The sequence below is a fragment of the Gavia stellata genome, chromosome 10 (assembly GCF_030936135.1).
Source record: "Gavia stellata isolate bGavSte3 chromosome 10, bGavSte3.hap2, whole genome shotgun sequence".
NCBI classification, from domain to species: Eukaryota; Metazoa; Chordata; class Aves; order Gaviiformes; family Gaviidae; genus Gavia; species Gavia stellata.
Genome location: NC_082603.1, coordinates 34,178,970 through 34,194,385, shown reverse-complemented (window position 1 = coordinate 34,194,385; position 15,416 = coordinate 34,178,970). Strand labels below are relative to the sequence as shown.

At 40.1% G+C, this 15,416-nt stretch overlaps 1 protein-coding gene across 1 annotated transcript in view; it reads right to left on the bottom strand.

The window, feature by feature from the left end:
* The window catches only part of CACHD1 (cache domain containing 1), a 113,349-nt gene that overhangs the window by 19,708 nt on the left and 78,225 nt on the right, over nt 1–15,416 (bottom strand). Inside the window, exons 6-13 of the mRNA XM_059821798.1 lie at nt 13,517–13,661; nt 11,653–11,869; nt 7,943–8,092; nt 6,596–6,829; nt 4,316–4,465; nt 3,641–3,764; nt 3,010–3,127; nt 1,102–1,270 (exon numbers count right to left, since the gene is read on the bottom strand). Coding sequence (XP_059677781.1) covers nt 1,102–1,270; nt 3,010–3,127; nt 3,641–3,764; nt 4,316–4,465; nt 6,596–6,829; nt 7,943–8,092; nt 11,653–11,869; nt 13,517–13,661 — 1,307 coding nt within the window. The remainder of the gene's footprint in view (nt 1–1,101; nt 1,271–3,009; nt 3,128–3,640; nt 3,765–4,315; nt 4,466–6,595; nt 6,830–7,942; nt 8,093–11,652; nt 11,870–13,516; nt 13,662–15,416) is intronic.

Below are 15,416 nucleotides of genomic sequence, written 5' to 3'. Positions count from 1 at the left end.
CTGCGTTTTTTGGGTATTTTCCCTTTATATCTTGTCTTTCTGGATATAAGATAATCAAGACTAGGCACCACATTAAAGAAAGAAAAAACCCCTGCATTTTAAACAATTGGCAAAGCGATTTACATAGGTTTGTCAAGTGCCTCCATAACTCCTCCAGTCTAATCTCACTTAGCTGTTAGTGGCACTGCAATATAGCTAAGAAAATATCACAACGGTGCCACTAATCCACTATGAGACCTTCAAACCTCGCTACGAACAAAAGCACTTAATTCGTAACTTCTTATAATACAGCACAGATTTCAGCAAAAAACCCCCAAATTAATACTTAAATATCAAAGCTTGCAACTTATGATGCTTATATAAAAAGCTCTATGTTCTTAGGATATACTATGTTTTTTAAGTTCTCTATCCTTTCCAGACACTAGAACTGATAATGCCATGGAGACTCTCCCTCTTTCCAGTAATGTTTGAGCAACTACTGAAATCAGTCAGGTAAAGCAGAATCAGTTTAGCTTATCAAAAGCAGGAATGCATCGGTAACCTGAGAATTTTCAAGCAGGTGAGGAGGGTCTGGAAACCATCACACCACAGGAGTTCTCAGTTTCCCCCAACAGACATAACTTCTGACTTCACACGGATCGACAGTATTAAATGGTTATGGCAGTGAAAAACTTGCATAAATCCAAAGTCAAAAAGTACTCCTGCATGACTGGCTGGGATTTCATCCTACTTATGTTAATTGTCAATACGCTGCTTTACAGCCAAGAAAAGAGAACTTAGTTTTAAGCTTGGTGAGACATCTCTGACTCTCCCCGCTCCACTTTCTGGGAACTTGACCGAGCAAGGCTCACGGTGCATTTATCTCGTACTCTGATGAGCGGTCCCACTGCGTTCACCCATGCAAGTGCTCGCCATTGCACAGGGTAGCTATGATCAATGAAGAGCTATAAGAAGGTACAACTGATTAGAAAATCAGCCTTGGAAATAAAAGCCTCTCAAGAGGAGAGTATTTCCAGCGTTTTGTGAGAAGAATTTTACTTTCTGCTGCCACGCTCTACAGAAACATGCATGACATCAACACGAACCGCAAGAAAGCTTTACCTAAGGTAGCCAGCTGCTTGAAGTGCAGGCAGGCGTTTGGCTGGCCCAGCAGATCCAGTCGATGATACAGGAGCTTGCTGCTGGGGACGGTGTTGAGATTCTTCAGCTGTTTAACAGGTATTTCTGGCTGTATTACCACAACACACAGAATAAAGGATGTGTCCTGGACCTGAAAAACAAGGGCAAGTCATCAAACTGAAACAAAAACACGGAGGTGTTACAGAACTTATTTTCTATGTAGCATTCATTCCATTTTCTTTAATTGCTCATCTCGTCCAGCTCTGGAAGGCGGCACCACACTTCACCATACTCTCAAGGATCACAGTTCCCACTCTCTCTGAAAACAGATAACTCCCTTTCAAAGAAGCTAATATGGACTTGATCCTACAGAAAACAGAGAGAAGGACTGCGCAGATAAAATTTTCAAGCCATATTGGTCTCCACGCAGGACAGAGACACTTGTCTTCAGTGGTCTGATTACTGCAACTCAGTCCCACACAGCCACATTCCAGTCTGCAATCGTCCTGCAGGTATCGGAGCCACTAAGTTGTACAAAAAACACTTTTCCACAGTCTATGCACAAAATAAAAATATTTAGTCAGGAAAAAAAGATTACATTAAGACCTTCATTTTGTTGGTCAGTTAGCAATAGCTTCTAACACTGTTTTGTGGATACTTTTTGAAGTGTCATTAACAGAGGAGAGGCTTCAGGTTCACAGCTGATAAAAACACACTGGTATTCCCATTATGAAGAATACGGACAAATTAACTCCCTAAAGTAAGATTTTATCATTAACACTCTCAATCGTTTGCTGCATGTGTCACATGCTTTACTGGTTTGTGAATTTTAAACATCCTATAATACATTGGACTAACAAAACCTGGAGTTGCCCAGCTGCTCTGCAAGGGTGTTTGATACTTAATGTAGCATTACAACATTAGAAAATTAACTCCAGACACCCTCCTATGTGAATTTCTGTTACACAATGACAGATTTAATCTCTTAAAACTGCTCAGCTTAATCTTTTAGGTTGGATTTCACTTAATACTGTGAAATGATCCGCAAGTACCCTCCTAAGTATGTTGGCACAAAAAAGTAGCCAATTATTTCTGGCATCAGTGAAATTCACCTGGATTATATTTAACTTTATATTCCATTTTAATCCCTAGGTCAAGATTAGTGTTCAGATATGTTCAAAAGTTAAACTGAAGAAACGAAGACAGCCGCTTGAAGCTCTCTTAAAGCTCTTACAACTGGTAATATAGCCTGTTGTGTACACATCATACTTAGTTTCAGTGAAAGCTTCGATACAACTAATGTTTGTAAGAAAAGCGTTAAATTAGAGCAAACATCATTACTGGCTACTGATACAGTTCTGAAAAAGGATAGTACAAGAATGAAAAGCTGACATTTTCCCGATTATATTAATTAATGGTCCATACTACTCTGCCCCAAACATAACAACAGTATTAAGCAAAAGAATGACTTAATACTAAACACTGCCTCAACACTGTATTTTAAACGTGGTCTCTGGTAGGTATTTAGGTGTCACCTGGCTTGCAGAGTGTGACATCCAAACCGGTATAGATTTAGTTCCATAATCTCTATGTGACTGTACATTACATATGTCTTATTAAATGAGTGCCTTCATGAAGAAAAAGCACAGGAGTATCCATACAGACACATCTCTGAAGATAACATGGTAACAAACCTGAAATGGTAATTTCATTGATTCTTCGCTGTAACAAAAACCCGACACATTCATGCAGTTTCTCAGTAATTCAAACCTTTCATACTTCAATAGACAGCAATATTTCGTGCTTCACTATATTCAATACATTAACGTACTCTTCAATATATGAACTTACTCTATGCCATCCTGCAACAGCATCCCTTTTATTCCTTACCATTTTCCAGGCGTAGCTGACATTGTAGGCTTCTTTTCCAACTTCTCGCAGTTTGTTTACATGCCAAGACAGCGAGGAGTTCACAGGAACCGTAATGATCTGGCTGCCCAGGGGAATGCTATATTGGAAAATATACAGCATTTTATTAAACACTGAGAAAGCTCTTAAGCAAAACCTATCTACTGTACGTTTATAAAAATATCATAAGATATGAAGCGATTTAACTGTTATCTGTCTTAGGTGAAGAAAATGTGTATATATGCTGAAAATGCACTTCAGTACCACCACATTTTGGGTTAAAACACATACTCAGCTAAGACAAAGGCTAAAAACCCAGACCAAATAGTGGAAAATCTTCCTGACATGGAAGAGAGGCATTAGAAAGAGTATCCCCCAGATCAGCTGTGGAAACCACTGCTTAGCACAACAAATGATAAAATGAAGAAAGTTGGAGGAAAAGCCAAACCAGAACTGTTCTGCATTGGCAGGGGGGAGAAAAAACTAAATCCATGCAAGTATCCAGATACTGTAGGAAAAGGAACTTTACCTTATATTCTCCTAAAATTCCTCTAGAAATACTTCTAGTGCCCTAAGAACTGCTAATGTTTGGACTCGCGTCCCAGTTCCTTACCTAAGGATGTTCTGGCGCACCAGCTCGAACTTAGGAATGTTCTCGTAATGGATAATATCTGTGTGGAGTGGTGGTTCAGACAGCAGGTAGGGCCTGGTAAGGGATGGGTGCATAAGAGTGTATCCTAAAAAATAAAGACACAAAACCAGACATTGAATACATTATAACAACTGAGTCCAGGATGAGTATTTACAGAAAAAAAAAGAATACAGTAACTACGCACAATTTTTACAAAGGCTTAACAAATGTGAACAAGCAGTATCATCAAAGAAGTTGCAAACTAAGAACTTGGTAAGTTGCAAATGAAAGACAACTCGAAGAACCAAGCAATAAAAAGAGGCTGGGATCAGAGGAAAAGAGCTGAACACACACACACGTACACCAGTTTTGCCCTACACATCTAGAAAAGCTCGGAGGTTACGCGTGTAGAAAAACTTGAGAGCAAGTAATCATTTCCACATCAAAACTCCAGTACAGACACTTCAAGTCATGAATCCACCTGCAGTTTCCAGCAACTCTCAGGCAAAAGAAACCAAACAACATGCAATTAATCTTTTAATAAGTATTATTGTTCATTACTTATAGACTATTTAGAGATGTGAGAATGAAGAGTTTCCTTTTGATGGTTAATGATCTCAGTGGGACTAGAAGAGGTTATTTGAGCCAAAAAGTTACCTTTATTATCAATGAGGAAAGTGTAGGAACCCAAGGAGTCTTGATAATAGGTGACATCTTCCAGGATGTATGCAAGATTAACATCTACTCCAACAATCCCTAGCAGCAGGTTTCCAAAGTAACACGGTTTACTTACAGTCATTATCAGGCCTTAGAATGAGAGAAATAACAGAAAACCATCAGCAATAATATCTAGTTAATTATTTTAGAGGAAACAGAGCATGCGCTTTGTCATTTCAATATGTTATACAGTTAAATTTTATATAGTATTATATAGTATCACTTGCTGGGATATGGACAAAAACTGCAGGGAAGCTGAGCAGGTTATCTGTCATGTCTGGCAGGTTTTAGCCACTCTCCCTAATTAGTTAATTCTGTGTTTCTGATAGTGACCAATTTATTAAAACGCACAACACAATTAATGTTTTGGGGTTTTGTCAGACTACAAGCGGATGCCTTACAGATAAGAAATGCATTTGCATGAAAATCCAAGGTAGTATTTTGTTCCTTTAACGCCAGTTAAGGCAATTTAAAAAAACACGGGGAGGAGGGAGGAAGGGAATTTGTACTTGTAAAGCAACAATAGGGATGAATTATTGCTCATCTAATTGCATATTCAGAATATGAAACCTCCTCTGCTTAACTAAATCCCAGTATGGCCACTGTACTGAGAATCATACCCATAATTACACAATAGTTTGGGACACATTTTGTGCCTGAGGTAAGAGCTCTTGGTAATGCCTTATTTCTCTTACTTTCTACACCGCTATTTGGAAACTCAGCAACTCTTTTCCTTCAAACCAATACAAAATTCATTTGCCTGTATAAGCTTTTAAGTACGCTTTGATATTTATGTAAGACAAACCTCCTCTATTGCACCATTTCTAATCCTTCTGTTGCTCAAATTTTCCATTATGCTTGGTTATGGCTTTGTGAGAGAGTAATAATACAGCTTCATTACCGAGGTTAGGAAACACAGAAAGTAGCAAGCATTCTGACTCAGAAGAGATTTGCTCAGGAAGAGTCTTAAATTCGTTTTGGGACTCAACACACACGGCAAACATGCAACCTAAATTTGGCAGCCCTTGAAAACTATTCAGCGTAACCCTCAACTACTCCTGCGTACTAGCCGAGACTAATACACAAAGTCCTGAATGAAGAAATACAGAATTTGCTCAACTGCCAAAGCAATATAAAATCAGCAATGTATTTCCTAACATCAGTGTGATGGTCACATCTCTTTCCAGAGCACTGGAGCAGTGCTAGGGAAACATCAAGTGAGCTGCCCAAGAACTAGCAGGGGTAAACGCTACAGCTCCAAGCTTCCAAGTGTGTACGCTGAGCTTTAGGAAGGGCACCGGATCCCAAAGGTAAAAGGAGCAGCAGCAATGCAGCTTACAACTGACGACGCTTAAGCAAGTATTAGCTCAGGCAGTGGGAGCCACGGCTGGGTGCGTGTCCAGCCCAGGGAGCTCCACCAGCACTGTGGGAGCAGTGCCCGCTCCCTACCTCCTGAACCTGCCCCCAGCGAGAACCCAAACAGGATCACCCTGCAGTGCATGCTTACCCTGAGCACAAATTAAACTAATTTCTGCATTTCCTACACTTGTGTCATCTTACACACATGCTAGTATGCTCCCAGAAGTCTCCGTCGATATCTACACCTTCAGTCGCTCCATTACTGGATGTAGAGGTGAGATCAGACAAAATTGAACACACTGTGTTGGGTAACGTGGCATCTAGTTTTAAGGTAAAAGGGCAGATCCATGCACCTTCCCACCACGTCAGCATAAATTAGAAACTGATGGGAGAACCAGACAACAAACATCTGCTGCATTAAAATATTCTTCAGGATGCATTCACAGTCTGTGGAAAAATTGTCACCAGGCTTCCACTAAATTTGGCGTATCCCTTGCTCCAGACTGTCCGAGCCATCACCAGCCAGCTCAGCCTTCCTGTCCTGTCTGGTGCTGGGGCAGACCAAGTGTGCTGAAGCTAAAGGAAGAGGATGCTGTATACATACACATATATATAAAACCAAATTTCTCCCCTGAGAATCCAATCTGAATCTATCTACTCCATGTCTTATTACCACTTTTTTTCATAACTAGACCTTCTGCAGATAAAAAGCCTACTGGCATGAAAGGCTGATCTTAGGTTTGCCTTGGGAAGACACCTAAAAGCATCACCTTGTAAGACTACAGTATATTTAGCAATATGTGAGCAAAAAGGAACCTAATCTCTTATGTTTATATTCCTAAATTCAGTGTAAGCACTTACCATCTCCCATTTCATCTGAGAAAGGCAGACTGAAGACTGCCTCATCGATCATTCGGTTGGGGAGGTTTGTATAGAACCGGCCAACTGTAGTTTCCAGGTTACTCAGCTGGTTTAAGACCATCATGCTTCCCTTGATCACAGGTAGGGCTGTTCGGTCCGGCACCCCATACTTCACCGAGTTCTGCTCTGCCAGGTCTCGCAGAAAGGCCAGTTCCTTCAAACCTGTCACTCCCTCTGAAACAGAGATGTGAGAAATAGAAGGAAGGAGATAGAAGCAGCTTGCTTTCCATCAAAGCTTCTCTATCTATCTTACTCCAAAGTACTGTCAATAAAAGCAAAACGATACATATGCTATACTGTAGGACTGAATTTACTTATTTAAGCGATAAGGTGAAGTGCTGAAAGACCAGTATAGTTTTAGGAAAAGTAACTAGCTAGTACAAAATTTAATAAGATCGCCTCTCACATACTGTTGCATGGTGCAAAAATTCAACATGCTGTTCACATCACACTTTAAATAAAGATCTTCTAACAAAGACTTATGTGACCCATAAATCCACAGGACAGCTCTTTGTTCTCCACTGGTGGCTAGTCCACATAAAGGACCCGGAGCATATTATACGCCCTTGGAGATAACAGGCTTTGTTCTTTAGCTTAAACATTAAAGTTTCACATTTTACATAAGTCCCAGGCTCAATTCCTGCAGACAAATCAAAGACTTTTGTAGATATTTGGTCTCAAATGAGTATTTAAATTTACAGTCAAATGATACATTAGCTTAAGCATTAGCTTCCTTGGCTAGAGTCCGTGTGCAATTTTTAGTAATGCAACATATAGCCTTCTTATTGAAACTGCTTTGCTGGGAAAAGTACAGGATGCCAAACTACCGCGTGCGTGATCTTTGTATTTAACTTCACTCTTAAGTTGGGTCCTAAATTATCAAAGCACTTCAGATTATGTTTGATGTTACATTCGTGCTCCTTGGCTAATGACTGAAATAGAAGTCACATATACTCTCATTTTGCTGCACCAGGCAGCGTCGGGAAGGTTTACAGTTGCAATAGTTATCAAATCTAATTCAAATCTAATTCTGGTTGCCACCAGACAATTTAGGCAATGATACTTCATATCCTGAGCAGCTGCACTGTGATATATAAGCATACAGTGGCACACAGTTTTATACACCAAAGAGGTAACATCTGGATGCAGCCTCTGGATTACACGGGCCAAAACCCATTAACAAACTGCTCCCAAAAAGGCATGGAATTACATTTGGATGAGCTTAATAAACTAGCTGTACAATGAAAGGGAAGTTTTATCCACTGGAAATACAAAAACAATCCTCACCATTCATAAGCGCATAAGTAAGAATCATTACTGAGTTATTGAGGAAACTATTTTCTTCATTGATGACACGTAGAGTAGCTTTTTTATCATCTTCCGATGAATCTTTTGATGTAATCCCAGCCGAGAGATAAATTATGACCATATCAGTACCTAAAAAGAATGAGATATATATTTAGCAGAAAGTGCATCAGATTTTTAACTCAAGAAAGTCACACGGTAAGAGCCCTTATATCTGCTTACAACCATATATTGCCAACAGCTTCATTTGTGAGATTCACAGGAATCTCTGATGGATAAACATGCTGCAGTCTTATGAATTACATCCTTTGTTAATAAACTTCCATTCACAGCATTTAACAAACATCTGATTTGGTTTGATTCGGTGCCTACCAGCCACCCAGAAGCACTGTGGCTTCTCCTGAGCAGACCTCACAGGCGCCTTCTGGCCTGGCCGCAACCAGGCAGGAGCACGCGAGACCAGCGTGCTGCAGAAGCTGCTCTCACTCCACGCAGGGGGCTTAACAAAAGCAAAAAACCTGCATGTTTTGTCTCCTGACACACTGTTCTTCTCCCGTCCTGCAATTCTAGAGAGCGGAGCTGTGCTGCATCTGATTATTATTTCCTACATGAAAAGCGCACGGTGCTTTCCCAGCCGTTGTTGCTGCAGAAGCTGTGCAGGGGGCTCAGCATCTCTGCTGCCGCTGCTGATCACGGGGCCCTCCTCATCCTCCCTTCCAGTAAGGCTTGACCATGCGATCAGATCAGCCCCTGCAGATGCACGGTGGCGGGCACCCCAACAGCCGTACGTGAGAAACTCAAAATCCCTGCAAAAGACCTTTTCACCCACTACTGCTTCTTCGCGCCTGCATTCACACCGCTGCAATTCAGTCCCTGACGTGCAGCACGGTAGCGGGAGGACGCCGCATGATGAAAGGCACCCGATGCTTTCGTGTGGTGTAGGTTAGAGCGCAACGCTTGAGAAATGTGACACAGCACACCGCCATTCATCATCGGCTCGTTTCGCATGAAGTCGAACACGTTTTTCAAGCTGGGTATGTTCTCGGCGAAAGGCCTGCCTCTAAGCCTTTGAACACGTAAATTCAAATCATTGCTTACACACCATCCTGTTTCATCATATTATATCTCAATATTAAAAGTATTTTATGCATATAATTAAGACACTTGTAGGGATCACACACCACCACATAATCTGAAACACATGAGGTTAGTTGGTTATATACCAACTTTGTTGTCTCACCGGCTTTTTTTGTGGTTTTGCTGTGGTTTTTTTTAAATAGGTATGAATGCTTTGTCTTGTACATTTTGTCATCATGACTTGAAAAGAATTTCAGCCAGAATTGGCTTTTGATGCGAACAAGAGGAGCTGTTAATTTTGGGGGAATTTCTGCTTTCTTCTTTTTTTTTTTTCCCTAGAAACTAAAACTAGGAAAAAAGCAAAGCCAGATATTAATAGAGCTTTGGCTATAGTTTAAGGAAAATTGTTAATGTGTTTCCTAGGCTTTAGCATAGCTGTTATATACTGCAGCCAGGCACGACACTGCAGTCTAAAAGCTTTGCTGGCAGGAGTAACGTAAGACAGCCCTAAGTCTGCACTAGGGACCAGTGCTAAACAGGGCATCTTAGCACTCAATAGCTGATTATTGAGTTGATTATAGTTGATACATTACACTTCTGATAGCTGGAAAAGGCCCTTATATTCAGTGTACCATTACTGCAGCCATCTATCTATCTATAGCGTGTGCATGTATATATGTCTACCCTGCCATTTTTTTATATATATATATATATATGTAAAAAATACACACACACATATCCCCTACCTATTTACCTAGAATTTTCAGGGAATGTTGGTACTCAGTGGCAGAGCATTCTCCTGGGATGAGGGTCTGCTGAGCAGGACTGCAATAGGAATCAGCATAAGGCAGGAAATTCAGACGTGTTCAACAGCACAATTCTTCCACCTCATACCAGTAGTTCCCTTCTAACTTTTCCAGTGCGAATTCGGGAGGGAGGCTGTATCTCAATAGCTTCCCCGACACACCCACACATTGTTCTCTGGGAACAGGATGTTAGAAAATTAACAGTGGAATGAATGATTTTTTTTCTAGGTTTATTTTTCTTTTTTAATAAGATGAAAAGATTGTTTACAAGAAAATGAGACATATTTTATAAACATCCTCTTCTCAAACCTATTGTGTCTCACCCTATGAATTCTGAAATTTGCTATATACACATTAGGTCTTCAAAATCTTTCACACTTAGAGGAAACCTAAATCCAAAGCATTTGCCTTTTCTTTTAACTTTCTGTACTTGTGCCCCAAAATAATTGTTTGGTATGAAACCTAGTAAAAGTATGTGTTTTCACATAAATGAAGAATATTCCAAAACCTTCTAATCCTAATACACAAACAGTGCCAAACATAAAAGATATGTAGGAGGATGCTGGAATACTCTACAGCTGATGTTCTTGGAATAACTACTGATGACTAATGCATCTTATCGCAGCCAGCTTCAGCAGCACTGGATTATTTTATTTTTATTTTTTATTTTCTAGAAAGTTGCACCCCTTTCATCATTTTGCCAGAGGATGGTAAAAACCAGTCCTTGACAACCCTATCTTTCAGCTAAGCAATGTACAGTCAGATAAATGTTTCACTATATCTATAGCCTAAAGTTCAGAGGTCGGCTGAACCTTTAATAGCAAAAGCACCATTTTATAAACCGAAGGTGTCACATGAACTAGGAGCACATTTCCTTAGTTTTTCCAAAGCATTCCTGGATTTTTCTTTTTCACTTTCTTCTGTTCTGCACAGCATCTGAGCCAGTGCCCTTCAGGACACTGAAGAGTCTGCACTGACTGGCGCAGGCGCAGGACCAAGACCAAGCCATGGATCTGCGTTACATAAATTGACTAAACCGACAGAGATCAGACTGCTTTCTCCACCCTGCCACGGCACTGGCAATGTTACTCGACTCCAACGAGCACTCAGAGCACAGCTTCAAGAATTTGCTTTCCACGGCTTCCTGGCAAGCAAACGCGCCACTCAATTTCACATCCATCTTTTCCACATCTTTCACCACATCCTCATTACAAAAACCACACAAAAAACCTCCCAATCTTGGGAATGGGAAGGAGAAAGCCCATAATGCATACACCAAAATTTAGGAGGATGTTCTTAGATGAAGGAAAATTTAGCCAGGCCAACCTCACATTCCATAAAATATCACCCATAATTGGTATTCTCAAAACCCCCTTTTCCCTGAGAAGCAAGGGCCAGTTCCATAGGATACCAGGTAGGCAGATTACCCATACATGTATGTTTTAGCAGTAAGTCAATGAACCTGCAATAAGAGCAATTTTCATTAAAAGGACCTCCCCGCACACATTTGGAAAATAATTCAGCTATTGGGCCATTCAACTCTGCGATTTCATATTATAGTTCAAAAGAAAGGAAAGTCGGCAAGTGAAATAAATTAAAAGGGAATGGCCACATTCAACAGTCACTCATGCAGATTCCAGATCAAGTAAATGCTACTTAATAAAAACACGTGCTTCCCCCCCTCCACCTTTTTTTTTTTTTAATATTCAAGACACTACACTCCTTTGGTCTCTGTCAGAGTGAGAATCTCAAATAAGAACACATTTGCAAGCCTCAGAAATAATCAGGATTGCACAACAAGGGACTTACTTCCTTGGAGTTTTGTGCCATTGTTTGTATTTCGTATCAACTGGAAAGCCTTTTGAAATCCCACTGCATGCTGCGTAGGGCTGTCAGATGACTTTATACTGCTAACGAAGGTGGACATCTTCCTTTTTGTCTCACTAGTGGCAGGAGACAGAAATGTCTTATAGCACTGATCCAGCGAGCAGGTTCTTACTGTGTCTGCCACGGTTAACACAGAGATCTTGAAAGAGAAGAAACTATATTGGATTACCTTACCATTTATAATTCTTTACGCACCAATATAGAAAACACAATGATAAGCCAACTGAAGAGATTCCGTGGATTTAAAATTCAGTTGTTAAAAAATAAATGCTTGAGGCATAAATCCATCAAATTTGAAAAGGATTAGACTTATGGTGATTTCAAGAAAAAGAGACTTCAGTCTTTGTTTCTCAGACAAATTCAGCTTCACTTGGCTCGTACATAATAGTTAATACCCTGTTCTGGGCAGAAGCCTAAGTGAACTAGAGATAACTGAAAACAAAACCAGCAGAGAGCATTTTCAGGAAAGCCCTGAGTGCCTATAGAAAAGTGGAGTGCATACAGAAAATGAAAAAAAAAACCCAACCAAACCCTCTAAGAACTTTTCACAGGCAAATCATTATGTTGTTCTAACGTTTCAGTCAAAGCAAGCCAAATCTACCATCCATTTTTATCCTGTAAATAAGTTAAGGCACGTAGTGGTAACACTTGCATTAATATACACATAACATAGCAGTCTTATTAAATTAGCGGCTTACATTATTATAAATTAGGACTGATGCAAGACAGTCATAGAATAAAGCAGTAATTATATACCCGTATAACAGGTTTCATAACCACTGAGCTACTGACCAAGTAATATATGTCTTAAATGTATTTTCTTCGTTATAGGCCTATATTAAGACAAATACTTTTGACACTTAAATTTAAGTACTATTAATTTTGCTAAGCTATAAGCATAAGAGCATTACAACTCTCTAAAAGCACAGAGGTTGGAAGTGTTTTTCCCATACCATTAATGAGAAGACTTAAGGCAAAGATTAGAATCAGTTGTCCTTCAACTTGATTTGACTGAAACTCCCTTCCTATTAAAAAACAAAAAACCCAAGCAGAAAGAATGATCAAGGTCCTACTAACAGAGAATTACTGAAAGTAAAGACCAAACTGGGGACGGCCTGTGGTCCTAGAGGAGCACCTTATGGGCCCCTGCTTGTAATCCATACTTAGAAAAATTACAGGTTAAGTGGCTTTCTCATTGTCAGGTAGAGTATCTGTGGCAGAGCAAGAAATAAAATCTAGATTTTTTGGCCTTTTGCTTTAGCCTTTGCTCGCTGGTATCACAGTTGTCTGGGAATCTTCCAAACACTAATTCTGTTTGAGCTCACCCCAATATAGCAGTAGAGTAAATAATTTCCATTTTCTCAAGCAAAAAAGCCTCAGAGGTAAAATTGTTCAAAAGGTGAAGTTGTTCAAAGCAATCTAGAACTTCAGAAGCTGTCAGGCTCAGAGCATGGTTCTCCTAATTGCACACTGTATCACACTGCTGACCATCACCTAAAGTCTCTCCCAAGATGAAGGAGCCTTTAAACATTACTCAGAAACAAGATTTTGCCTTAGATCAGTGGTTTTCACTTTTTTTTTCAGCCTGTGGATCCCCAAATGTTTCCCCTGCAGTAATACAGGCTTCCAAACGTGAGTTCAAGTCTTCATCACCCATTAGAGGTAGACCATAGATCCCCATGAGTTCATGGACCACAAGTTAAAAACACTGCTTTGGATGAAAACTTAAAACATTGAGCACGGTTAAAACCAATGAAAAAATGCTCATTGCTTGGAGAAAACTTACCTTATCGTGTTCATCTATAGAGCTCAGAATAACCTGAGCAGCATCTTTGGCAATCTGAAGCTGCGTCTCTGTGACTGAAGCCCCATGGTCCACAATGACAACGATATGCTTGGACTGAGGTCGAACAGTAGAGACATAGACAGGCCTGAAGGAGAACAAAACCCCAACCACTGTCATGAGTCATCTCGTAATTTCCACTAAAACATTTACAAATGATAATAGTTGAGAATTAAAAACAAAGGCACCCCACAAAGAAACCATGAATTATAACAGGAATTTTTGGCTTTATGAAAACGTCAACTAGGAAAGGCCACCTGAGAAGGTGAACATATAGAAGAGGCCCTCGCTTTCACTCTCTTTCTGATTTTTTTAACCCAAATCGGGTGTCGGATCCTTCTCCCTCTGTCACAGCAACTGCTTTCAGCTAGGAATAAACAATTTTGCTGAAGCAGCAGCAGTGTTTGGGATTACTATTTGCAGCAGCTCACATAAAGTTTTGGATTAAGTGTTGACAAGCAAGAAATGCCTCATGATAAACGTTGTGTGCCGGGAACCTTACTCACATGTAAAAGTAAATGCAATAGTGGGTATTTGCTGGTTACGTGACAAGTAAAAACCTGTGCAACTGTGCAGCGTTGCATTAGCACAGGGTGTTTGGTTATTGTAATAAGGGAAGGCTTCTGGCCAAGAGAGGGTTTTCTCTTCGTGCTCTGGAATGCATTTCACGCAGGTCATGCTCTACAACCCCTTGGGTCTGTGCAATTTTAAACCCCATGGCCAACCTGAGTTAACTCTGGTGAAGGCTCTTGGTGCTGTCATGTGTCTATTTGTCTATTTTTACAACAAAAAACATATTTTCAGTGAAGCGGTGCTCAGATCCAGTTCAGTATTGTGAAAGATACGTGAAAGATTTCACAAGCTTTCACACCAAGGTTTCAACCTGGAACAAATTAGGAAGATCTACAGCAAAGAGGAAGAATTAAAAAGAGACAGGACTCTCCTCCCTCTTTAGTCCAGACCCAAAAGTAGTTAGAGTCAAGTGTCAGTTTTGTGATCTAAGTATTATTATATCAAAGGCAGCCACAGAAATCTTATTAAGAGTAAAGGAAATGCAGAAGATTTTAGAGAAGGCACTGCAATGAACAACTGGCGCAAATCAGTTCTTAATTGTAAAACAGCTTGCAGCTCTACACTGGTATTAATACCTAGAACTTAAATAGGGCCTTTGATCTTCAAAGCACTTAAGTATTAACTAATTAATCCATCCAAACAACCCTCTGAAGTAAACACTAGCAAAAAGATATCCCTTTATTTAGCCATGGAGAAGCTGCAACCAAGACTAAGTGATTTGGATGAAATCACCAATGGTTTTACTGTCAGAATTCTGATCAAGACCGAGGTACCTCCAGCTCTCATGTCTTCAGACCGCACCTTTCCAAGACCACAGAAAACTTAATCAAGCCCAGACACTTCAAGCTTTGATGACACATAGAGGATAACATCTGTAAACATTTGGTCGCCCAACGCTGACAGGTAACCAAAACACTTCTTAGTCTCTGTACACTCAGCTATGTAGAAACGTACCTGGATGTGCTAATACTTCCTCCACACAGATTGATAAACTGTTACAATTAGCTAATGTGTGACCAGAGATACTAAAGGCACTGAACTTTCTTAAAGATTCAAGGGTGGAATCTTCTATCAGTCCCACAGTATTGGCAGCAAAAGCTAGGGAAAAAATACTGCACTGCAACTGCTCTGCTTCATGCCTACAGAACAGAAATATTCCCCTGGCCAGGGAAACCCTGTCACCATTTGATCCTTTTTTCCACATTTTTTTAAGTAGAAACAGAAAGTTTCCATTATTTCTGCTTCCCTACTATCCATGATGTGCCACTTG